General features: G+C 38.3%; 1 protein-coding gene across 4 annotated transcripts in view; it reads left to right on the forward strand.

The window, feature by feature from the left end:
• The window catches only part of LOC129756948 (uncharacterized), a 608,072-nt gene that overhangs the window by 578,682 nt on the left and 3,930 nt on the right, over window positions 1-25,460 (forward strand). For all 4 annotated transcript variants that reach the window (XM_055754020.1, XM_055754021.1, XM_055754023.1 and 1 more), the window contains 2 exons: window positions 1,690-1,887; window positions 13,753-14,246. In XM_055754020.1, coding sequence (XP_055609995.1) covers window positions 1,690-1,887; window positions 13,753-14,246 — 692 coding nt within the window. The remainder of the gene's footprint in view (window positions 1-1,689; window positions 1,888-13,752; window positions 14,247-25,460) is intronic.

The following is a 25,460-nucleotide window of genomic DNA, read 5'->3' on the forward strand; positions in this document are numbered from 1 at the left end:
ATGGAATATATTTGAGTTATTAAACAAAATGTATTAGGCTCGTTTTTTTTATTTCATCTTTTTTAATCAACTTTGGTTAAAATTTTCTTTTTTCGAAATCGATCCAGTTTCTTTGTTACCTTATAGACATTATACTTTTTTCGGAACGAAAAACTATATGAAACATTTTTTCTGGGACTCTAAAAATGATGATTTTTGGTAAAATAGTTAACCTTCTAGTTTTCAAAGCTTTTTAAAAAAATGACTTTTCGATGCAATGACAATTATAGTAAGGAAACTTATGTTTTATCTGTTTATTTTGGAAAATTAGAAGAATTTCTAAATTTTCACGTATCCAGAGCCGCAACTTCACAACCAACGAGTTGCATGTTACCGACCACTGGTCTAGCACGATTTGGAGCGCTCATGCAAAATAATTCAAAATCATATAAGTAAAAGTTTGTGCTTTAAATTTTTCTGCGTTCATACTGTTGCTCCTCAGCTTTTGTGTGAGACAATCTTTACGTTTAGAACAACAAGTTTAAATTACTACCTTCGTTTTTGTTGGTTTTAAACTAACATTCTAAATTTTAACTGACAGAACATTAAGCCGGAACAAATTCAAAATCCTTTTTTTGTCACTTGTGCATGATACATCACGAGGGAAAAGATTATGAAAAATGATGCAAAAAAACCATACAAGGGAACGAATTCGACAAAACATGTATTCTATAAAATTGCATAGCAGCCGCATTGAACAGAACCGTAAAATTGAGTTGTTTAAGATAAAAAGATTATTAAAATCACGAATATGCTCTTGGAATGTTCTAATAATCAATCGAATTTTTCATAAAATTCTTGAAACCTTATTTATTCCCCCCTTCGAGGTTTTTGTAAATAAAACAAAAGAAGAATTTGATATTTGCTACGTCTTTATTCAATTAAATAAATGTTCCCTGCAATTTTCATTAGCTTTAATTGCATACACTTTAAAGTATTTTGACAGTCGTTCTTCTCCCATTCAATTTAGACTTTAAGTTCAATTTTCATGGATTTTATTCAACTCTCATAAAATTATCACATTAGTGAGCCTGTGTGAGCTGTAAATAATTAGTTTTTGCATATTATTTTTGTTAATAACTCTTCAAATTCGGACTCAAGCTGTTTCCATCTGACAATTGTGTGCTAAACCAAGACCATGCTGCTTGCTCGTTTCTTCAAACGTTGTTTATTTAGTGTATAGCGAATATTTCCCTCCCACCAGCAGACAGGATAATGGAACAAGCGATAACAATAATAAAGACTGCACTTGTGGCGAACGTCTTAATTTAATCCTTCGCTCTAGTCTGGCACCCAAAAGTTTTCCCTGGACCTGATGACAAAAAGATCTTCGCAATGGCACACAAAAAAGGACTTGTTGAAGAGTATCGTTTATTTTAACGACCCCCTTTGTTTGGCTGGTTACATTTAGTAGTTTTTTGGCTCCCCCATTGAATGCATCCTCGTACACCTCATTATACACATTCACGCCCTCGATTAAACAAAGACACGCTTGGCAGAATTTAGATCCATAAACAAACTGTAAAAAAAAACGATAATAGAATTATACACTGAATATGCAGTAAATAGTTATGTTTAAACGAACCATAGGTTTTATTGACAACATTTAAAGCTTTATTGTCTTTTTTTTTTTTCTTTCATCCCATCCAGCCCTATCATCCGTGGCCGGAGGAACCCGCCTCGGTGATATCGGAGCGCTGCACTCGAGCCCGCATTAACTCGGCTATCTTCGTGTCGTCCGAGGGCAAGGGCTTCGACTCGATCGAGTTCATCCGCCGGTATGGGTCACAGTCGGTGCTGTGCCGGAAGGCGCGCAGTGCCGAGAATGTGTCCGCCTCCGAACGAAAGGTAAGATGGATGATATAAACACTAGGATCTTATATTTTCTTTAAAAAAATGGACCATTTCAATTCTAATAAAAATGATACGCCTGAATCCAAAATCTTTACCATTTGCTTCGATCGATTGGACGTCATTTTGAAATTTTTTCAGAGCCTACGGTCGTAAAGCTTAGGTTTGGTTCGAAACTCAAGTGTGTTTTTTTTTGCAGAATTCTAAAGTAATTTTTACAGTATGACCCTTAAAAATGCGAAAATCTGTCATCAAGGTTCAAAAATACTTTTTTTGATAAAAGCATAATTTAACCAATTTAACCCTCATCCGCATTAGAGTGTCATTTTGACACTATTGCAAGTTTGAATGCTTGTTACTTTGTTACTTTTTTTTAGAAGCTTCAAAAAACAAAAAAAAAATTCGGGAACCCTAAATGAATTCAAAAGTTCTTTAATATTACATCTGTACTTTTTTATGCACGAACCCTGGAAGCCTGAACAAAAAAAAACTCCCTTTTCCGACTTAGAGGGTCAATTTGACACTCCAAAGGTAAAATCTATCTAAGTCGTTTGAATTATAATTAACTTCAGAGTAAACTTATATCAATTCAAACCTTGTAATGTCAGGAAAATTAGCACTGAAAATCCGGATACAACCTGACGGTGGACGGTGGAAAACAGATAAAATTTAAATTTATGAAAAAAATCGCGCAAAGAAGTTAACTTTGAAAAATTCCAGTAAAATCAATTTTTGTTGCATCAAAAATCTAAAGACAACAAAATTTTAGAATAAATTTTGTAGTCATATTTTTCCAAAAACTCTGCCATCGCTTAAAAAGGTTTTTACTAGCAATTGAATGAAAAGTAGGGTTTTCATACCACTTTCATGAACTTTTTGTGACCCTTTCATTAAAAAAAAAATATATATTTCTTGGCTTCATGATGTAGACATTGACTTCACCTTTCATATGCATAAGACAAATATTTTTTGGACGTGTAATATATGAACTACAGCAGTTTTCCTGAGGCATGTTTTATCGGATTTTTTTTCTATCATGCTGAATAATGAGAGAACTAGTAACTTAAGGTATATAAATATATTGTTCTAAACATATTTTTCTGACATTGCAAGGTTTCAATTGATATAAGTTTTGTTTAGATCGGTTGAACACGCCTAAAATTATAACGATTTGAGCTTGTAGTGTCAAATTGACACTCCTAGGGCTGATAAGGGTAACGAAACCTGATGCGGATGAGGGTTTAAAACCATTCAATTTATTCAGTTGTGTAGATAAATATATTAAAAAATACTCGCTTGATGTGTGTACTTTCGTTCTCAACTACTCACTCCAGGCGAGATCTGAATCGGGAGCATTTTTTTTTTGTTTCGATTTTAGTCGTTTTAACATCTTTATGTCATTCGCGACTTATATCAACGATGAAGTTGGCGGACAGTCAATGAAAAACATATCCGGTACAACTGTGATCGATGTTTACTCTTGGGCTCGAACTCACGGAAATCGGCTCAGGATGCAACTGACTTGCCAACTGAGCTATATCACAAGCCAAAATTGGGAGCATTCCTTCGCAATACATATAAGTCTCTGACATTGAAGCCCACGCTTCAAAGATAAAAGCCTTCAGAGAAACGACACTTAGGTGAGAGGGTCCACAAACTTTCGCTGAACATTCACCGATATCAAATAGTCAAGGGGGATCAAATCCGGACTTCTTGGAGGCCAAAGATCATTCTTTCAAAACATCACGTTCTCCTCCAGCCAGGTTTGAGTTCATTCCGAGGTATTGTATGGGCTCCTTTTTGTTGTAGAACAACATTCTCAGGTTCACCGAAGTTAGCCTGAATCCACGAAATAACCTGATTTTTCAAAATGCCCATGTGGACTCTATAAACGCAATAAACTGTATGAATGACTTGAATTTTGTTAACAATCACATAATTTTCTAACTACGAATACGAACCACCAGAGCAGTGTAAAAAATAGCTCCTTATCATAAACTCATATGACGACCTTTAAAATTATTTGCTTGAACTACAAAAGCAACCACAATACTCTTCTTTGTTGAGTTTTCAATTAGAAAGCTCCATGACAAAAGCTCGAATCGATTGGAATCGATTGTGACAGTTCTTTTGTCTCGATTGGAATTTTGTGTTTCAAACGTCGCTTTTCATGTAGCTCACTAGAGAAAATACCCTCACAAAGTAGGATCCTCAAAAATCGTCAAAAAGAACCCAAAACAGAATACTAAAAATATTCGCATTTTTTTCCTGTCATACTGTACATGAGTAAACTTTAACTTTTAGGTTTATATAGGAGAACTTAATTTTCGATCTTTTGTAAAACCGAGCCTTTTGTGCAAATTTTTAAACATTGAAAGAAGTAATCAGCTGAACAACTTGGTTCAAGACCATAACTTTATTAATGTAAACGTTACTTTCTAATCCTAAAACTAAAAAAGAAATGTTTTGAACCGAAACTTAGCTTTTAAAAATTTAGGGTTTGATAAATTGAAAATGACCTAAAATCGACTCAGTTCAATATACCAGGTGAGATTGATGCAAACCAAACTATTTCCATAGCAAACTGTCTCACGACATAGCTTGATGAACAACAATTCGCTTGGTTCAAGGCAACGGTTCTCCAATTCCTAGAGGATCTCACATTCGTTAGATTACGCTCCACTTGGTCACCTGTTTTTTCGCATCATGTCCTGTCCAGCCTTTGCCAACATCTGGATACTGGGTTCGCCGTAGAGTCACGTAAGCCCGTGGTTAATCTTTCGCCTCCACACTCCGTTCTCCTGCACGCCGCAAAAGATGGTTCTTAACACTCGTTGCTCAAATACTCCGAGTGTCCGATCGAAACTGCGGTCGAGAAGAACTTTTTTTCTGAACTTTTCCAACTCTTTCTACATGAACGGAGTGATAAGGCACCCAAACTGGTGCCGCATTTTCCAAGATACTGCAGACTACTGAGTATTTAGAACACTGTTTTGAGAGCGTACGGGTCTTCAAAACTCAAAGTGTTTCGTCGGAGAAATCCAAGCAAAGCAAAAGCTTTTGCTGTTGGCGATCTGTTGGATAAACGAGAACTTTTGGTCAACCAGCGACGATGAAAAATTCATCAAACACCACGGCAATCGGCAACCCTTTCTTTTGTTTGGCCGGATACGCTGGGCGGGACATGTTGCGAGAATGCCGGACGACTGTCCTGCAAAACAGGTGTTCGCTACGAATCCGGTAGGAACAAGACGAGCGGGGGCGCAACGAGCCAGGTGGTTAGACCAAGTGGAACGTGATCTGGCGAACGTGGGGTGCCCGAGAAATTGGAGAACGGTTGCCATGGACCGAGTGAATTTTAGGAATTAGGTTCGTCAAGTTATGTCGTGAGACGGAATACTATGTAAATAAATAAAATAATTCTTTTGTTTGGTTCCGATACTTGGAAGATATTTGGTAGATGTCTGGTCAACATGAAATGTCGTCAATGATGTCGTCGTCGCTGATTTTGACAAAAAGTCCGGTTTGGGGATTCAGCGACAATACCATCTAGAACTTAATTAAAGACAACTGTGGTTCTGTTTTTGAAGAAGCTGATACATTTGCATTTTTCAGCGTTAACTACCATTCCGTGTTTCTCATAAAATGCGATCACTCTATTCATAGCTTTTTGAAGCGCTGCGCAATCCACTCTGAAGTCGATGGTACCGGACCGGATTTTTAAGTCGTCTGCAAACATAAGCTAAGGCGATTGAAGGAAAGTAACCAGGTCGTTTATGAAGAGCACGAAAATTAGAGGTACTAGGTGACTGCCTTGTGGAACACCGGACGGTATTTTGAACACGGTTGAGTGAGCTTCACGAATATTTATATAGCCTTGACGATTTAATAGACACGAGTATACCCAAGTAACCATAAGCATTAAGCCAAAACCCTGAATCAGCATTAAATCAACATTTCTAATGCAAGTTAGCATGAAATCAACATTTCTAATGCAAGTTGGCATTATATCAACATTCATAATGCTTTTTAGTTTTATATAAGCATTATTAATGCATAGAAGCAATAAAGAAAATTAGCACTAATGATAGCACTATATGCACATATAGAGCTACTCTACAAAGTTAAGAAGCATTAAGAGTGGTGTGACCCGGACAGTACTTGAAGTACGAGTTTTTTTCACCCACCTTATCAGCATCAAGAGTGGTCGAAATGGTAAAGGCGCAAGGAAAGATAAAGGATGCTGCGGGATCCTCGGTTCGAGACTCATCAAATGTAATCCATATGTCAATTATATTCACTTCTTATTTCATAGAAGAATTCTTTCAGCAGGCATAACTCTCCATTCAGCATGTTGATTGATGTTGTAGATAATAATTAATTATTCTTTTGATTTTTGTTCATTTTAATTATTCGAAAAATAATAATTAAGTAAACAAAAGGTGTTCTAAGTATGCATTGTTAATGCTTTTACACGGCTTGCGAAAAATGACGTTTCGAAGGTGCACTAATTCAGCATTTGTAATGCTTATTAAAGGCTATGTTGTGATAGCATTTAATCAGCCCGCTATTTCGCCTTTTTAGCATTAAATCTGCATTATATACGCATATAGTGCAAAACAAGCATTAATACAGAGTTATATATGGGAATATAGTGTTGATTAAGGGCTATGTTTTAGTGCTTATGGTTACTTGGGTAACCCTTTAGTTGGCCACCCTGAAATCCAAAGCGCCTTAAGAGAGGCGAGAATGTGAGGAACTTTGTAGAAGGCTTTAGGGGATTTTTTTTTATTATCTGACGGGTTTGCGCCGGGGGTCTTCAGATTTTCCCCAAAATTGAAAATTTGGTTCATTTTTGCGACTTAAAAACACATGTATTTTTTCAGATTTTTAACATTTTTATTTTTTGAGTTAGCTTCGGTTAGATTTTTTTGTAAATAAAAAATAACCATTTTTGAAAGCTACATAACTCTGTTGTTTCTCAACGGAAATTATAAAATAGCACATCAAAATGCATTGAAATTTTATCAGCTTTTCAAATAGAATAGTTGAAAAAAATTAAATAATGACCTTCAACATGAAAAGTTGTAAATAAACTTTAAATGGCGTCTAAAAGTACCGTCTGCACCACCGAATATTTTGCAAAAAATACCATTGTATAGCTCGATTCATGATGCAACTTTCATCTGAAGACACCAAAGTGGGCCATTAACACCTTGAAGAGTTATGAAAGAAATAATGACAACAAATCTCTTTTTTTGCATCGAAAACAAACAATGGTCGAACAACTGCACTCACATATGGAGATACCAAGCACTTCTAACAACATGGAAACAAAAGAACTTATCAAAGCTGGTAAAAACACTATTTTTTCGTCCTTTTCAGACTGCCCCTACTCGCATAACAGTCCCATATGAATTTTCGTCATTTTAGGTCAACATAAGGCTTCAACATAAAAGACTAAAAATAGAGGTTTTGTTCTAGAAATTTCGAAAAAAAATATCAATTCGTGGCTGTCCTATATGAAATATACCTGAATAACAGTCCCATATGTGAAATACCACGGATTTGGTTACTTTTCAATGTTTCTTTCGGCGAAATAGTCTTTGGTTTATTGCTTTGAATCATTTAAACATTTTTTTAACTCACTTGATGTCGAATGATGCACACTAGTTTTCGAAGGCAGGTCTGACTTTCTTAGGAATGACTTCCTGAGCGAAAAACTATCGGATGCAATCGAAAATCGTAAAAATATTCAACTTAAAATGTGGAATTTACGATATTTTTCCAATAGTTTGTTTATTTTCTGAAAATTGCATTAGGAAGCTCAAAAATGATCAATTTAAGTCTTAGAAAGTAGCTTGGTTAGAGAAAAATATTATGTGTGGGACTGTTATGCGAGTAGATTTGAAAAAGGTTTCAAAAATGGTCGATTAACAGTCCCATAATGAATAAAAATGGTGCTCTCGACCTTACCAATAACCCAATTTCGGAAATGTCAGGTCTAACGATTTATTATGACAACCTAGAAACGATTTTCGTTTATGCTGAAAGTGGTGGTCGCAATTTAATAATATATTCCAAAACAGAAAGAGCTGATTGTCTCGCTTGCTTATTTTTGTATATTGGACTGTTATGAAAGAAGGGGCCGTAGATTGTTGCAGCTTAACTGACTTCATGTTATATCCAAAAATCTAATAACGTATTCGTTCATACCCAGTTTTGCATCGAGTCACAACAAGTTATGCACATTTTACTGTCATTTTTAGAAGTTTATGCGCTAAGTTTGACATTCGTAATTCCCCAGATTTGATTTAAAATAGACGGTGGAACACTGAAGATTCGTGTGTGAGCGATCGAGGTAGCAAAACACTGACGACGAATTATGTTCGTTCTAGTATGGTAAACCTCAAAACTGGGCGAATGTAGAAAACGAATACGGTTAAAGTATCATATTTTCATCATTTTACAGCCTGGGCTGGCCATACTGAGCTCTTTGATTATTTCTACAACATTTGTGCCACTTTCTCATACTTTTTTGATCAATGGGAAAGGATTTTGGTGTCCAGTGTTTAGCTCCCGATATAAAAATTTTGTAAAGCACGCCTATATTTCATTTTTTTAATCAGATTTTTGTGATCCCAAACACAGGGACTGAACCTTCTACTATTGGCATTGATTATGCTTCACAATGATCTTTGATCGAAAAATTAATAAGTTATATAGTATATGACCAGGTTGTAAAAGCAACATTCCCATTATTAGTTATATCACATAAACAATACGATACTCAGAATTTTGGTTAAAATTTAAAGTCAGTTTTGCTGCAAACACTCTACAAAGCACGAAATAGTAGTGTTTTTTACCTGCTTTGGTAAGTTCTTTTGTTTCCATGTTGTTAGAAGTTCGCGCTACCTCCATATGTGAGTGCAGTTGTTCGACCATTGTTTGTTTTCGTCGCAAAAAAAGAGATTTATCGTCATTATTTCTTTCATAACTCTTCAAGGTGTTAATGGCCCACTTTGGTGTCTTCAGATGAAAGTTGCATCATGAATCGAGCTATACAACGGTATTTTTTGCAAAATATTCGGTGGTGCAGACGGTACTTTTAGACGCCATTTAAAGTTTATTTACAACTTTTCATGTTGAAGGTCATTATTTAATTTTTTTCAACTATTCTATTTGGAAAGCTGATAACATTTCAATGCATTTTGATGTGCTATTTTATAATTTCCGTTGAGAAACAACAGAGTTATGTAGCTTTCAAAAATGGTTATTTTTTATTTACAAAAAAATCTAACCGAAGCTAACTCAAAAAATAAAAATGTTAGAAATCTGAAAAAATACATGTGTTTTTAAGTCGTAAAAATGAACCAAATTTTCAATTTTGGGGAAAATCTGAAGACCCCCGGCGCAAATTGTCAGATAATAAAAAAAAATCCCCTTTAGCAAAATCGATTTTTATGGAATCCAATCGCATTTTTTACTAATTGCGGGATGATCAAGATAGTCAACGTTGATCACTTAATAAAAACCGTGCCGTGCCTCGATGAGCAACGGAGTAGCTGCCGCATAAGCCTTACGTACATCAGGAATCCTAGCACTTTGGAAAACAGCAGAGAATTGAAATCAGTCGATAGTTCTCCATTCGGTGTGCATTTTCAGGTTTATGAATCGGTGCAATTGAAGCGGTTTTCCAAAGGTTCTGAGATTGATCGGTTAAATAACAGACATAGCGGTTTTGCTAGGGAAACTGCAATTCTTGAGATCAACAACGGAGGAATTCCATCCGACCCTGGACTTGTTGATGGATCGAGAGTACCTATATCATTTGTAACTTCCTGCTCAGTTTAAAGCTGTTGCGGAATTCTAAAGTAATAGTTGGGCATTGTTCAAAAGTAGGAATCGGAGCAATCTGGAGTTATCGAGCTATATACGCTGCTGAAAAATTCGAAAAATAAATCGGCTGATTCTTTAATACAACTTGACGTGCGTCCTTGGAATGATACAGATGATGAAATAGTATCTGAATGGCGGCGCCGATTGATAAATTTCCAAAACGTCGATTGATTTTGCTTAACTTCTTGCTGTATGTTCAAAATTTCTATCATTAAAATGCAGAGCCTCATAAAGCAGCGTACTCGATCTCCAATCTAGATACAATAGATTTTTTATTCTCTTTGAAGTAACGTTTCCGGGATTTTCGTACTGCATTACGACTTCTACGTAGTTACAGATCCCACTATTGGAGTTTGAACGACTTGTGACGTCTAGGAGGAGTGTGCTGATGTAGTATTTTCTAAAGATGGTCATGGAAGGCGAAAAGTGCATCGTCGTTTGTCTAATTTTCAAATGCTGAAGGCCAGTACGTTCCGTCAACAATTCTGCCACACGATCGATATCACAGTGCCCAACGTCTAAGTTGTGTCCACGAATGTGAACTGCGTCTGTCTAATCGGCAGGAGCCTTGTCGTGTTACAAAACAGAAGGACAATGATGTTGGTCGGTTTTTAAGATGCCGTGGGGCGGGTGTACAATTTTTGTTTATAAAAACTAAGTCGAAAATTCTCCCTTTGAAAAACAAACAAAAAACAATTTTTAGTTTATAAACATGGTTAACATTCACAAAAAAAGTGCAATTCAAACTTACCATTTAGAAGAATAAAATTGATAACTACACAACTTCGTTTAACGGTTAAAAAATGACTGATGGGATTGATGTGTTCATTATTTTTTTTCACAAAGCCGTTTTTTCAACTTTTCATAAGAGCTTCGTACGGAAATTGAAATAATTTCATAAGACTCTTTTGAAAAATAATTTTACGACGTAGCTCATGAAAATTACAGTAAAAATTTACCTGAGTATACATGAGTCGGTCGATCTTAAAATTTCAACTTTGATTAATGCATTCCTAAGCTTTCATTTGATGTTCATTGTGTTGAAATTGATTCACGCTCCAGTGAGATATGAAGCAATTTTTTTAATGACTTCATCTTCAAAGGGGTAGAAGGGGTTTAAAATAACTTTAAGTTCCGTAAACTGGGGGAATTTTGATCACAGGGGTATCTTTGAACAACAGAAGTTTTTGCAGATAATCATGATTAACTAAGCCTGAAGTTAAAATATCTGAAAACTATTTTCTACCTTTGAAAGCCTGTAAAGTTAGTATAAAATAGGCTAAATTTGGTTTGTAGTTGGATGTTTTTTATATTACTAAAAATCTTATTTTACAGTTTTAAAATATCTGTTTTTTCGAAGACTCACAAACCAACATGTCTCCTGACGAAATGATAGCATTTGGAAGAAGCAAATGGTTTGTTCAATATGAGAGTTTAACTGTATTCCTTTGTATAGGTAGGTATAGTTTTTGAGTTGTTTTTATAGGCAGTCTATAATAGTTTATGTAGATTAAAAAAACTGACATTTTCTATGAGAAAGCCTGTGTAGAACAAATGGCTAAAAACCCTATCAAATGGTTGGTTTTGAATAAAAAAAAAAATAAAGGAATAATGAAAGGACCTAAGGAACTGCATGAAGGAAAAAAAAATCATTTGTTCTTAAGGCCAAAAAATATTGAGAATTGTTTATAATTTTTGCCCCTAAATGTATGCAGCAACATTGTACATCTTTTGAGTATATTTGTTTGAAAGAAAACCTTTTGAGCCTTCAATGCTTATTGGCATCAAACCAATAATTTTGAAGATGTTGAGATACGTTAAAACCATAGTGATCAAAGATTCCCCCGAACATGAAATCTGGTTTTGTAACAAACATTTAGTTATTGCCACTTATTTTGTTTGAAAATTCTGCTATCTTCTTGCATTATACTCCTTACCTCAGAAAGTATTTTAAAACTTTTATGTGTTGCAAAAAAGCAACCTCCTTCCAAAATATTTGAAAACGAATTAAAAAGTGATCAAAGTCCCTCCAGTTTACGGTATTTTTTAAACTTTTCAGCTCGTTTTATTAAATTGCTATGACTTATAAACTCATGTTGATGTTGATAATTAAAACAAAGAAAATTTTTTCTGGGTAATTAAAGTATAATTACACCTTACTTAGATGTCTTCGGCCACACCCGCTAGCAGAGTTCAATATACGAGAAAATTTCACGAAAGATTAGTTTTTTTCAGGTCCATAAACCTGCAGTTTCGATTTTATTTTGGGATTTTGGGCTCAAAATCTTCCATTACCTTTTCGAAGCCCTCTGCGTAGTTCGAATAACCTCGACAATTTACCCGAAATCCGCACACAGCACTGCGTTGCATCTATCGTCGCCTTAATCAGTCTGGTCAGCTTCCCAGAAAAGCCTATATTATCCATGATTTTTCATAGCTAGTCACGATCGATTGTGTCGCATGTGGCTTTGAAGTTGATGAATAGATGGTGCGTAGGGACTTGGTGTTCACGGCATTTTTGGAGGATTTGCCGTAAATTGAAAATCTGGTCCGTCGTTGACCATCCCTCCATGATGCCGGCCTGATGACTTCCCACGAATCTTTTTGCTTGTGACATAAGGCGGCGAGGAAGGATTTGGGACAGCACTTTGTTACAGTATTTAGGACAGTGATCGCTCGATAGTCTTCACAGTCCAATTTGTCATCCTTCTTGTAGATGAGCCATATTACCCCCTTCTTCCACCCCTATGGTAGCTGTACCGTGTCCCAGATTTGGACCATCAACTGGTGTAGGCAATCAGCCAAATAGTCCAGGCCCATTTCGATGAGCTCAGCTGCGATACCATCTTTCCCAGCCGACTTGTTTTATTCAGCTGGCGAATGGCTTCTTTAACTTCACTCATCGTTGGAAGTGGCTCCATCTCGTCACGATGCGCCAGCGATGTATTTTCCTCACCGTCTAGATCTCCTGCATGTTCGCCATTCAGGTGTTCATCGAAGTGCTGCTTCCACCTTTTTATCACATGACGATTGTTCGTCAAGGAAATTCGGACTTGCTGCCTCTTCCGCTATCGATGATTTTCCACGTTTCGATGAGTACTTCCTTGCACTATTGCCACCGCTCTCGGTGTTCTCTTCGTTCATCACTCACGTACACTCCTCGTCGAACCAGTCGTTTCGTCCAGTTCGTTCCACATTCCTCATGATGTTCTCCGCAACGATATTGATGGCTGTCTTGATGATTGCTCGGTACGGAGGAGTTTTGGGCGCATCTTCACCATCACCAGATAGTGGTCCGACTAGATGTTGGCGCCTCGATAGGATCTGACGTCGATGATGTCCGAGAAGGGCCGACTGTCTATCAAAACGTGATCGATCTGTGATTGCGTTTGGTATGGTGATCTCCAGGTGTACTCGTGTAGAAGGCGGTTCTGAATAAAGCTACTACGTACGGCAATTCGTTTGGACGAGGCAACATCTATAAGACTGAGGCCGTTTTCGTTGGTCTGCTGGTGCGCGCCGAACCTTCCAATTTTCGATTTGAATTCCTTCTCCTGGCCCTGGGCATTGGAAACCCTGTTGACGATCATGATATCATATTTTGGGCAGCTATCGTATTCACGTTCCAGCTGCGTGTAAAAATCATCTTGGTCGTCACCCACCGATACTTCCGAGCTGAGGACTATGCACGTGGTGAGAGAAATGAATGAAATCGTAAGGCGAAATTTGAGACTTAAAAAATGAATACAATCGCAATATATAAACTTTCTCTCTATGTGTTTTTCGATGCTTATTATTAGTAAATCAGCAGGATTCACGATATAGAAAAAAAACCGGTGTAAATGGTGGAAATGGTACAATGAACCTACTATATTTTGTTTATTATTATTCATCAATTTATCAGCATTAGACGACTAACCTATGATTTGAATGAAAAATTTATTTATTTTGTCATCATTCCAGCGCCGTTTCTCCGAGCATCCCGAGTGGGAATCTGAGGAGAGCAGGCAGAACTACAAGATGAACGGCAACAATGCCAACGGCAGCAGTCACAACCCACATTACTTGCAGCATCACCAGGAGCAAGACTCCATCGAGATGGTCGAATGCCACAAGGAACCGGTGATGGTGCAGGTTCAATCACAGCAACATCCGCAACCGATTCTGGTGACGACTTCGAACATCGTCGTGGGGAACACCTCGTTGGCCAAGGTCGGTGGCAATTGTCTTGTTAACAACAATGTGATCGGCACCAGCAGTAGCAGCAACAGTAACGGAACGGCTACAGGAATCTGCAGCAGCAATGGGAGCAGCATCGAAAGCCGAAGTTCAGCAGCCGTTTCGATCAGTAGTGGTCCAATTGTTAGCAAAAACAGCAACAAACCAACGCCAAGGCTTTCGAACCTGCCGACCCTATCAGTGTCCGGACCATCGCCACCACACGAGGAAGAATTTTTGTAATGTACCCTTTGGATTACTTGTAGTTGTAGAATGCCATTGTCAGACACATGTATTCATATACACAAACACGAACATAAGCAAACACGCAGACATTTCACTGATTGTAACTGAACACGCTTGAGAAATGCAAATAGTGCAAAAGAAACGCTGACATAAATTTGTAGATTGTTAAGGTTTTTCTGTAGAACCATGTATGTGCAAGATAGCGTAAATATTTCTGGGTGAAACAAATACGACGTTTCACATCTACATTTCATCATGCAAACCTTCTCGAAACCTTTAGTTATGTTGAAAGTGTTTCAATTTGATTTAAGAAAAATTATATTGAGCTATTTTCTTGTAAATAATCCTAGCCTTGCCTGGTTTGCTGTCATATTTCCTTTTATTATCATTTCACATCCACATTTGTTTTTGGAACTATTTGTTATATGATTTTAATCGCCGTAATTTGTATGATTATAATTTTAATGGCATGTGCGGTGGAATGAAAACTAGAGAGAATTTATATTATAGAAATTTGAAAGAAAGGTGGATAGACAGGCATTAGTGCGCCAGTAGGAGAAAGCTTGTTAGGTGTTGAAATTTTAGGCTAGAGGGCATGTTGATGAAAAGCTCCCATGAATTGCTCCCGCCTTTGCTCTACACTAGCTTACTATACATGAGAAACTCAGAAAGAGAATTCCCATGTATAGCGAACCCAGTGGTTTGAGAGCGTGTTTTTACGCACACTTCAGACGAGCTCTCAAACCACTGGGTTCGCTATACATGGGAATTCTCTTTCTGAATTTCTCATGTATAGTAAGCTAGTGTAGAGCAAAGGCGGGAGCAATTCATGGGAGCAATTCATGGGAGCTTTTCATCAACATGCCCTCTAGCCTAAAATTTCAACACCTATCAAGCTTTCTCCTACTGGCGCACTAATGCCTGTCTATCCACCTTTCTTTCAAATTCCTATAAAATAAATTCTCTCTAGTTTTCATTCCGCCGCACATGCCATTAAAATTATAATCATTTTGGAACTATTGTCTAGAGAAAAAAGCACTTAATTATTTAATTGGATGTTAATATCTCGTTTGAGCTTTAAAGTTTTTTAAAAAGTTCAGCAAAAATGTGCATTTTTACTGTTTCCTAAACTCTCTAGAACATATTTTATATAAAAAAAATCACTCGCAAAAAAGTTATTTTGAAAAAACTGAATATTAGTGATATTTTTTTAAATTGTCATAATTTTGAAACGATTATTAATATAGTAATAATTTCTTTTGCAAAATTGGCAGAATTGGTACAAGCTATAAACTTTTGTCAGACAATATAGCCCCAAAATGGATATCGAAAAAGTTAGTTTATCTAACTAACTGCTGGTGAATTAATAAAGGAGTTGGCCATGAGTAAAACTAGTGGTTGGTCGTGCTTTTGACAGCGCTGCGAAAATTGTCTCGAAGGTTTTTTGTTTAGCATCGAAAAACGCTAAATCGAATCATAGGATCAATCCGGATATGGAGATTTTAAAACATTCTCAAGAAGTTTACTTAATTTCAATTATTTGGACCCCGGCACTGCTACATTTTATGGAACTGGCTCTCGGCACACGAAGCGTCTTCTAATCGATCAACAAAAAAGCATCAAGAAATGGACTAGATAGGCCCACATAGCCGACAATTGATCTGGTTATCCCGGTTTGGTGAGCCCGTTCCATTCTTTCTGATGAAATATTTGCATTCCTCATACATTATTTTAAATGGACATCAAACTCAACTTTGAATTTAAGGCAGAGTCAAATTACTCCAGTTTTATGGATTTTGTTCTCAGAAATGCAGTTTGTTTTATTTGAATTTTAATTAAGGAAAAGTTCAAATTTATGGTTTGATAGCAGAAAAATTGTGAAAATATCTAAAAATGCAATTTCGATAGGGAAAGTGATTAAAACATAAACGTCAACAAGACTTTATACTTGACATGGTCTGCAAAATTCGAGAACACAATTGAATTTCTAAGGCCAGGATTTAAGAAAAAAGTGTGAGGGGGCTTTGCTGTTCGACTTTTTTTCATTTTTTAACCATTTTGTGTATTAAAAATCTATATCATATAAATAATTTCTATAATTTTTTGTTAATATCATACATTCACACAAATAACACACGACGTATCACATACATTCAAAAAAATTAAAAGTTCGGGTTGTGTTTTTGTTAGAAATGTACTTCTTTTTCCATGAAAACAAATCGTAGTCTCTGTTTTACATGAAACATCTTTCTGAAATGAAATATAATTTTTTCAATTATCAATTCATGAAATCAATGAACTGAAAGTAAGTTGCTATTCTTCACTAATATTGGTAATCTTAAGAATAAAAATTTTTTTTGTGAAAGACAAGATTGCTGAAACTGGTAGATATTTTTTATCATCTGCTTTAATTTATTTGATTTCCATATAAATTCAATCTTGTCACGTGTGTTACCTTTTTTATTTTTTTCATATGTCAAAATAATTTTCACTTTCAGCTATCAATTTTTTTTATCACAAGTTCTGTTGTATGTTATCCTTATTTTTATCATTGCTCTATAAAGATTCCGCCGAGATGAATCATTCTTTATTTCAAAATCCGTTTATGTTAACATTGATAGAATAAGAAGGTATATGAAGATTTTTATTATATGAGCTTACCTTAATTAGATTAATTCCTTCATTCATTTCATTTATCCAATTTGTTTCAAGTTGATTATAAAAGGTACTGCTTTTTTCTCAAAAGTAGCTAATACTTAAACATTACTTTGTATTTTTTTGCAATGAAATTCACAGGGAAGGAGAAGAAATAATAGAAGAATTTTCAAAATGGTTATAATCATGAAAAACAGTTAGAGAAATTTGTACCTGCATATTATGAAAAAATTCTCTAATTCAAAATATTGTTCCTCTTTGACCAGAAAAACCTATTGCAAATTCTTTGATTAAACAGGAATCACTGTTAGGGAAAAAGCTTATTTGTCAAGGTTGAAATGTGGGTGGTAATAATTTTCCTTCAACACTTCACTCAATATATATTTATTTAACGTTTATCGAATGCCTCGTAGAAGTAGGAGTTTCCTTACGAAATGTCTAGGAGCATAGGAGGTGTAGGAAAACATGATCGCACCATTTACCAAAATGGATCCTAATCTTTACCTTTCTCTTACTAACACAAACCCTTCCTTGGATACTTGAATATAGATTTGCAGACGTACAGACGGTTCCCATAGTTGGTGACACTAACTATTTCTGGTTCTGACTATTTCAAAATTATTTTTGGATTATGCAGGAGCAAGAGGTTGCTAGTTGAACCTAAAGAGTATCAAACTAAAATTCCTTCCTTTTCCCCCATTGACTACTAGGACGTGGCCGGCGCCTTTATTAATCATTTAATAAAGTGGAGAGCATCAGTTTTAAACACTGAGAATGCACTGCTAATCCCAAGCGACATTCTTTTGGACTTTGTTCAAAATTGATGGCCTCTATTAATCACGGAGTAGCAACCATTGGCGATGTGGAACTTGTTCTGTTTAGCCACGCTAGCGATCGTGGAATTCGAAGTGCATGAATGAAAGATAGTTATGAAAAATTTCTCTATAAATTATTATTGTAAGTGAAATTGTATTCTGTAGTACTTCGGGTTCAATGATTTAAGGTGGATATGAGAAGTCAAACAAGCTAAGCTAAGTTAACTGCTGGTGAATTAATAAATTTTTCAAAAAAACTAATTTTATAGCCATTGTAAAGTTGGTCATTTGCCTCGAAGGCACTTAGGACTAAAGCGTATAGTTTCGACAGAAAATAGTTTTGATAGCCTGTTTTAAATTTTACTCCTGTGTGCGTCGGATGTAGTTTAACACCTCGATTTGTGGGACAACCTATACTGTAATAATTTCGCAAAAAAAAGGTATTGAGGATATAAGATTCCGGATAATAACTTGTTCCTAAATCAGCGTTTATTTGAACGCATTCGATAAATTTGTTACTAGAGTAAGAATATTTGGAACAATATTCATAGTTTAGCTAAAAAATTGAAAATTGAAGTTGTTAAATTTAATAAACCTTAATCTCAGTAATAATTTTTTGCATAAACCAAATATTGAAACTCGTCTAGCCGCATCCCGTCCAAAAGGACAATTAAGACCTTTTACGCTGATATGTAGGATGGGTAGGGGAAAAGTTCATATAACGCCCCATGTGGCTAATACGCGCCATCCTTGTTTTGAAGATTCTGAAACATTTTAAGCCTGCAAAATATTACCAATTTGTTTTAAATGCTGTGATACGCCCTGGCAAGTATGAATTTTCCCTTAAAATGCCCCTGTGTCGTGATAATTTCACAATTTAGGTTTTACTTCATTTCGATCTAAATTTTTAAACACTTTCAATAAGGTGTCACCAAGCAGAGAAAAACGAATAAGACAATATTTTCTGACACATCGATAGAGATGAATCTAAACTATGATTTTATGCTAAAAAATCATACTGAACTCGCTAAGGTATGCTTTTTATGGGTATGTTCTATCACGGCCCATGCGCTCGTTATAACGCGCCAATCGTAGTAGGCTGAAAATATTATAAATTTTTCAAAAAGGCCAATTTTCATTGAAAATGAACAAAAAGTCTAAAACCATATTTTGAGCGTTAATTCAGCCCAAAAATTCTACTTTTCCATTTTTTTAAAATTATGATTAGTCCATTTTGGTTTTCTTTTCAGTCAAAGTGTCTGTAAGTATTGGTGTGTTTTCGGTCTTCGGCTGCTTTCGGGTGTGCTCGGCTGCTAGGCGCGTATTGAATACACAGCGGCGCGTATTTGCAACACAGTTTTGTTCTGTTGCTTTAAATGTGGTTTTTAAAAATCAAGTTTTTGAAGCAACTATAGCAATTTGAGTAATACAAAATCATAGGCATTTGTAGAAAACACTTTTCTTCAACGATTACACCCATTTTTAACACAATTTGTACGTGGAATACGTAGAAAATCAGCGATTCGCTTAGGTGGCGCATAATAGGGCATGTTCCCCTACTTTTAATATCGTCCCGTAAAAAAAACCTTTTTCATAATCTCTGTTCTTTTTTTTCTTGTTTCCAGGAAGGAAGAACGGAAGAAAGGTGCCACCAAATTTGCTTTATGGGCTTTTTTTCGGCTCAAAATGACAGAAACAGTAGCACCGGGAGGGGTTAGCGTTCTCGAGTTTAGGAGAATTCACCGTGATTGCTTTTTTTTCTCAGGTTTTTTGCTAAAGAAAATTGAGGTTATTAAATTTAGGTTCTAAAAATCTATTTTTTTTCTTCGTCAAAATTAATCCTTTAAAATTGCGTAAAAACTTGCTTAACCTTCTATGTGAACCATCCGAAACTTAATTTTCACGAGATTGCTTTTAAAGGGAAACATAGGTAGTATCATCAAAGATCGCAGGACATCAATCGGAGCAAAGCGTGGGTGGGTGGGCGCTTTTCCAAAATAGAAAACAGGCATGAAAGGTTCGAAATCAATAACCGTTTATTGAATAGGCTGCTCCCGAAAAGCCACAAACAGTCCGGTCCTTTTGGGTTAGGTATTATAGCAGATTAATAAAATGCCATCAAAAGTTTCTCGGAGGGAAAAATGTACCGTGGAAAAGATGGCGTTCCAAGGAAGATGTCATTTATAGTGACAGTTCAAAACCCGAAAATCAAAGCAGGAACAAAATGCTTTAATCATTCAAGCTTTTAGAAATTGTTTAGGTAAATTAATTGAAATTCCACTGGACATACCAGATAGTTTCAATTTGTCAATTTCATGGCGGTTATCAAAATTCATTGCCAAACAAGCGATCCAAACAGCAAACAAACCGATTGTGGTGCCGAGCTTAATCGCATAAATTAGCACGTAGTTTAATCACAGCGGTCTAATTAGTCACGCTTTGCAACTTGAGCTACCTGGTGCTGAACTGTAAATACCTAGCTAGGCCAAAGTTGGTATCCCATCAGCAGTTTATGGCATTTGTACTAACTGCCTGGCACTAAACTGAGTTACGATGAACGGCAAAAGGACATGGCTATAAGATGTAGGGTTAGAGGAAAGGTCCTTGCTGGCTGTGAGAGTTAGTTCGTTCCATTTTGCTTCTAAAGGGGCTCTCTGTTGCAACTTGAACCGACTTGACTCTTGGAATGGGTTGAGGATGAGGCAGTTTCCTACTTAGGATGTGCATACCGACCCAGATTGAGTGTAAAATTTAATTACCGGAGATAAGGTGTAAAAACAAAAGTGACGGAAGAGTTCCGGGGTCGGATAAGCGATGTTTCATCTGTCAACAGATCTTTTATTGAAAATTTTGACATATAGTTATTTTTTGTAATTTCTTTATTTGAAACGGCTCATACCGCTAAGTTTAAAGGAGCAAAACTCGTTTTAATAAATCTTTTTTCTCAAGGATTAGTTCATCTTCAATGGTTTGCTTAGCTTAATACTTTTTCAGAAGAGAGAAGAATGATAAGAATTGGAAATATGAAAATAAATAGAATAATTGACCAAAATCGATTGCTTTAAGGAAAGAGTAGATTTAAAACATGTAGTCAGCCTTTCACAGCCAGCACATCTTTCACTGGAACGTTGGATGCTTTTCTCGGGCCCTAAGAAATTCTCAAAATTTTGTTCTGGCGACAAGATGAACCTAACACAACTAAACAATATGCTCGATGTCATCCCAAGTAACACAGATTAATAGAATTGGCTCTTTTGAGTTCTAATATTATTTTATGAAGATTTTTCTTATGCATGCAATTTTTAAAATGGTTTTATTGTAACATTTTTTTTTTTTTATTTACATAGCATTCCGTCTCACGACATAACTTGACGAACATAATTCCTAAAATTCACTCGGTCCATGCCAACCGTTCTCCAATTCCTCGGGCACCCCACGTTCGCCAGATCACGCTCCACTTGGTCTAACCACCTCGCTCGTTGCGCCCCCGCTCGTCTTGCAGGGCAGTCGTCCGGCATTCTCGCAACATGTCCCGCCCAACGTATCCGGCCAGCTTTCACCACCTTCTGGATACTGGGTTCGCAGTAGAGTCGCGCGAGCTCGTGGTTCATCCTTCGCCTCCACACTCCGTTTTCCTGTACGCCGCCAAAGATGGTTCTTAACACTCGTCGCTCGAATACTCCGAGTGTACGCAGGTCCTCCTCGAGCAATATCCATGTCTCGTGCCCGTAGAGAACAACCGGTCTAACGAGCGTCATGTACAGGTTACACTTCGTGCGAGGGCTAAGTCTTCTCGACCGCAGTTGCTTGTGGAGTCCATAGTAGGCACGACTTTCGCTGATAATTCGCCGCCGGATCTCACGGCTGGTGTCATTGTCTGCCGTCACCAGTGAGCCGAGATAGACAAAGTCTTCGACTATCTCCAGCTCGTCGCCGTCGATCGTGACCTTGTTATTGCTGGACAAGCGGGTTCGGTCGGTCTCGGATGCGCAGGCCAGCATGTACTTCGTCTTGGACGTATTAATCATCAACCCAATCCTTCCTGCTTCGCGTTTCAGTTTGCGGTAGATCTCCTCCACCACCGCAGATGATCTGCCGACTATATCAATGTCATCGGCAAAGCAGATAAGTTGACTGGATCTGTTGAAAATCGTGCCCCGCATTTCGCCCACCGCTCGTCGAATAACACCACGTAGCACCACGTTGAACATCATGCAGAATAGACCATCACCTTGTCGAAGCCCCCTGCGCGATTCGAATGAACTCTACAATTCACCCGAAATCCGCACACAGCACTGCGTTCCATCCATCGTCGCCTTGATCAGTCTGATCAGCTTCCCGGAAAAGCCGTTCTCGTCCATGATTTTCCATAGCTCGTTACGGTCGATCGTGTCGTATGCGGCTTTGAAGTCGATGAATAAATGTTGCGTAGGGACTTGGTGTTCACGGCATTTTTGGAGGATTTGTCGTAATGTGAATATCTGGTCAGTCGTTGACCGTCCCTCCATGAAGCCGGCCTGATGACTTCCCACGAATCTTTTTGCTTGTGGCGTTAGGCGGCGGAGTAGGATTCGGGACAACACTTTGTAGGCGGCATTGAGGACAGTGATCGCTCGATAGTTCTCACAGTCCAATTTGTCGTCCTTCTTGTAGATGGGGCATATGACCCCCTCCTCCCACTCCTCCGGTAGCTGTTGTATGTCCCAGATCTGGACTATAAACCGGTTAAGGCAATCGGCCAACTTGCCCGGGCCCATTTTGATGAGCTCAGCTGCGATGCCATCCTTCCCAGCCGACTTGTTTCTATTCAGCTGGCGAATGGCTTCCTTAACTTCACTCATCGTTGAGGGTGGCTCCTCTACGTCGTTGGCTACGCCGGCGATGTACCTTCCCCCACCGTCTTGATCTCCTGCATGTGCGCCGTTCAGGTGTTTATTGAAGTGCTGCTTCCACCTTTTGATCGCCTCACGATTGCCCGTCAGGATGCCCCCCTCCTTATCCCGGCACTTTTCGGCTTGCGGCACGAAGCCTTTGCGGAATGCGTTGAGTTTCTGATAGAACTTTCGCGAACGATGCAACTGCTCCAGCTCCTCGAGCTCCTCCTCCTCCAGGCGGCGCTTTTTCTCCTGGAAAATTCGGACTCGCTGCCTCTTCCGCTGTCGGTGATTTTCCACATTTGCCTCTTTGCTCTACTGCCGCCCGCGCGGCATTCTCTTCGTCCATCGCCCTCCTACACTCCTCGTCGAACCAGTCGTTCCGAAGAGTTCGCTCCACATAAGCGATGACGTTCTCCGCAGCACTGTTGATGGCTGTCTTGATGGTATCCCTACGGTCCTCGAGAGGGGCTTCGTCAAGCTCGCCTTCTGCCGGCAGCGCTGCTTCGACCGATTGCGCGTAGTCTGCCGCGTCCTCAGGTTGCTTCAGTCGTGCGATATTTAACCGAGATGGCCGCCAGTTTCGTGTGTCGTTCACTACGGAGAGTTTTGGGCGCATCTTCACCATCACCAGATAGTGGTCTGACGTCGATGATGTCGGAGAAGTGCCGGCTGTCTATCAAAACGTGGTCGATCTGCGATTGCGTTTGGTACGGTGATCTCCAGGTGTACTTGTGTGGGAGGTGGTGCTGGAAAAAGGTACTAAAGCCTAAGGTCTAAGGCCGTTTTCGTTGATCAGCTGATGCGCACTGAAATTTTCAATTGTCGGTTTGAATTCCTCCTCCTGGCCGACCTGAGCATTGAAATCCCCGATGACGATATTGATACCGTGTTTTGGGCAACGGTCGTATTCATGCTCCAGCTGCGGGTAAAATTCGTCTTTGTCGTCACCGGTACTTCCGAGGTGAGAGCTGTGCCCGTTGATGACGCTGATGTTGAAGAACCGGCCCTTGATTTTCAACCGGCACATTCGTGAGTTGATCAGCCACCACCCGATCACGTGCTTTTGCATCTTTCCCATCACTATAAAAGCTGTTCCAAGCTCGTGTGTGTTGCCGCAGCTCTGATAGATGGCACGACCATCTGGGTACGTTCGTACCCTGGAGCCCTTCCAGCATACCTCCTGCAGCGCTGCGATGTCGAATTTGCGGCTCTTCAATTCGTTGGAGAGCACGTGGGTACTGCCCTCAAAATTTAGAGATCGGCAGTTCCATGTTCCAAGTTTCCAATCGCTAGTCCATTTTCGTCGCGTGGGTCTTTGCCGATTTCCATCCGAAATTTGTTGTTCGTTGTTCGTTGCTTATGTTTTTTTGTAGTCACGAGCTCGCAAGGCCCGCAGCTAACCCCACTATCTCGCAGGAGGACAGTCGTGATGTTGCTGTTTTGGGTCCCGAACACCACCAGGACGTTGTTGCACTCCGCACGCCGCCCCTGACATGGAGAACAGACGCGTACGAAGCCCCCTGACTCAGTCTTCATGCGACCAAAGCATCCACCGGGGTTGGGTACCCGATCTCCGCTAAGGTTGCTCGCACCCCAGCTAGCACCACGGGGAGGTAGAGAATCGGAGTTGCAGACAAAAGGTGGTATGACCACTACCCAAAGGTTGGGTGAATGGGGTCTCGAGTAGCACATTGTCTACCGTTCGCTAGCCTGGATTTTACTACAAGCCAATCATTTATTTTACCTACTTTTTGCGCAGAATAATTCAAAATATGTTAATCTATCAAGTATCAAGATGGGGGTATTCTTAATAGCGGCACGTTATCCAAACATACGGGAAAATTGTGCCTAGTGTCAATCTAAGAATCAATACTAATGGCAACTGTTTTACAAGCAGTTGCCAAAAGCTACATCTTTAAAAAGTCCGTCAGATATCCTTGTTTTTCGATTTAAAATAGCTATTGACAGTTAGATCTTAAATTTCCCTTCATTCTGATTTATCGTTTAAAAATTGATTTTATGTAAGGAAGAAATGAAGAAATATACAGGGTGACAAAAAAAGTGCGGTCACACAGAAAAATCTCAATATTTCAAAGAATAAGAAGAAAATCCGAATCTGACTTTCATAGCTTTATTCAGTAACTGATGAAGATACTTCACAGACGATATCTCGGAATTACACCACCTTTTTCTGATCGAACCAGCTTCAGACGTCTCGGAAAGTCGTTGCAAGCGGCGCGCACGTCCGGTCTCGTATAATCTTTTTCAACCTTGGAGTTCTCACAGATCTTGGTCGTCCAGATCGTGTCTTGTCCTCGGTGCCTCTGGTCTCTAGGATCGATTTATGTTCTGGTACACGAATTTCCGGTTGATTACGAGCGGTTTTAGGTGTTTGAATATGTTGAATATATGTCCGCGTTTGAACCCTCTCACATATTCAGCGATAACAGCTGCTCTCAACTCTGTCACTCACAACTTAATGTACACAAACTGCACAAAAACGAAACTCTGCCACTATGGGCAGCAAAGTTAGCCCTTTAATTTGACATATAGATAGCACCAGAGAGATTCAACGTATAGGCTACAGGCGACCCCAAAAAACAAGTGTGACAGGACTTTCTTGTCACCCTGTAAAACACGTCTTATTGCGGGGTTTGGAAAAATGACAACAAATCGACAAATATTTTCAATAATTGCAACGGAAAAAGTACTGAAGTTAAGTTATTCAACTCATGTGGATCAGCAATTTTTGGAATAAAAATGAAAAAATTGTTTATAAAGGTATTCGTAGAACAAGGGTGGTATGTAATCAAAAACCTCTACTTCTGAGAGTTTTTCCGCAAAAAAAGAGTGTTTCAGC

This window comes from Uranotaenia lowii, chromosome 3, assembly GCF_029784155.1.
Source record: "Uranotaenia lowii strain MFRU-FL chromosome 3, ASM2978415v1, whole genome shotgun sequence".
Lineage (NCBI taxonomy): Eukaryota > Metazoa > Arthropoda > Insecta > Diptera > Culicidae > Uranotaenia > Uranotaenia lowii.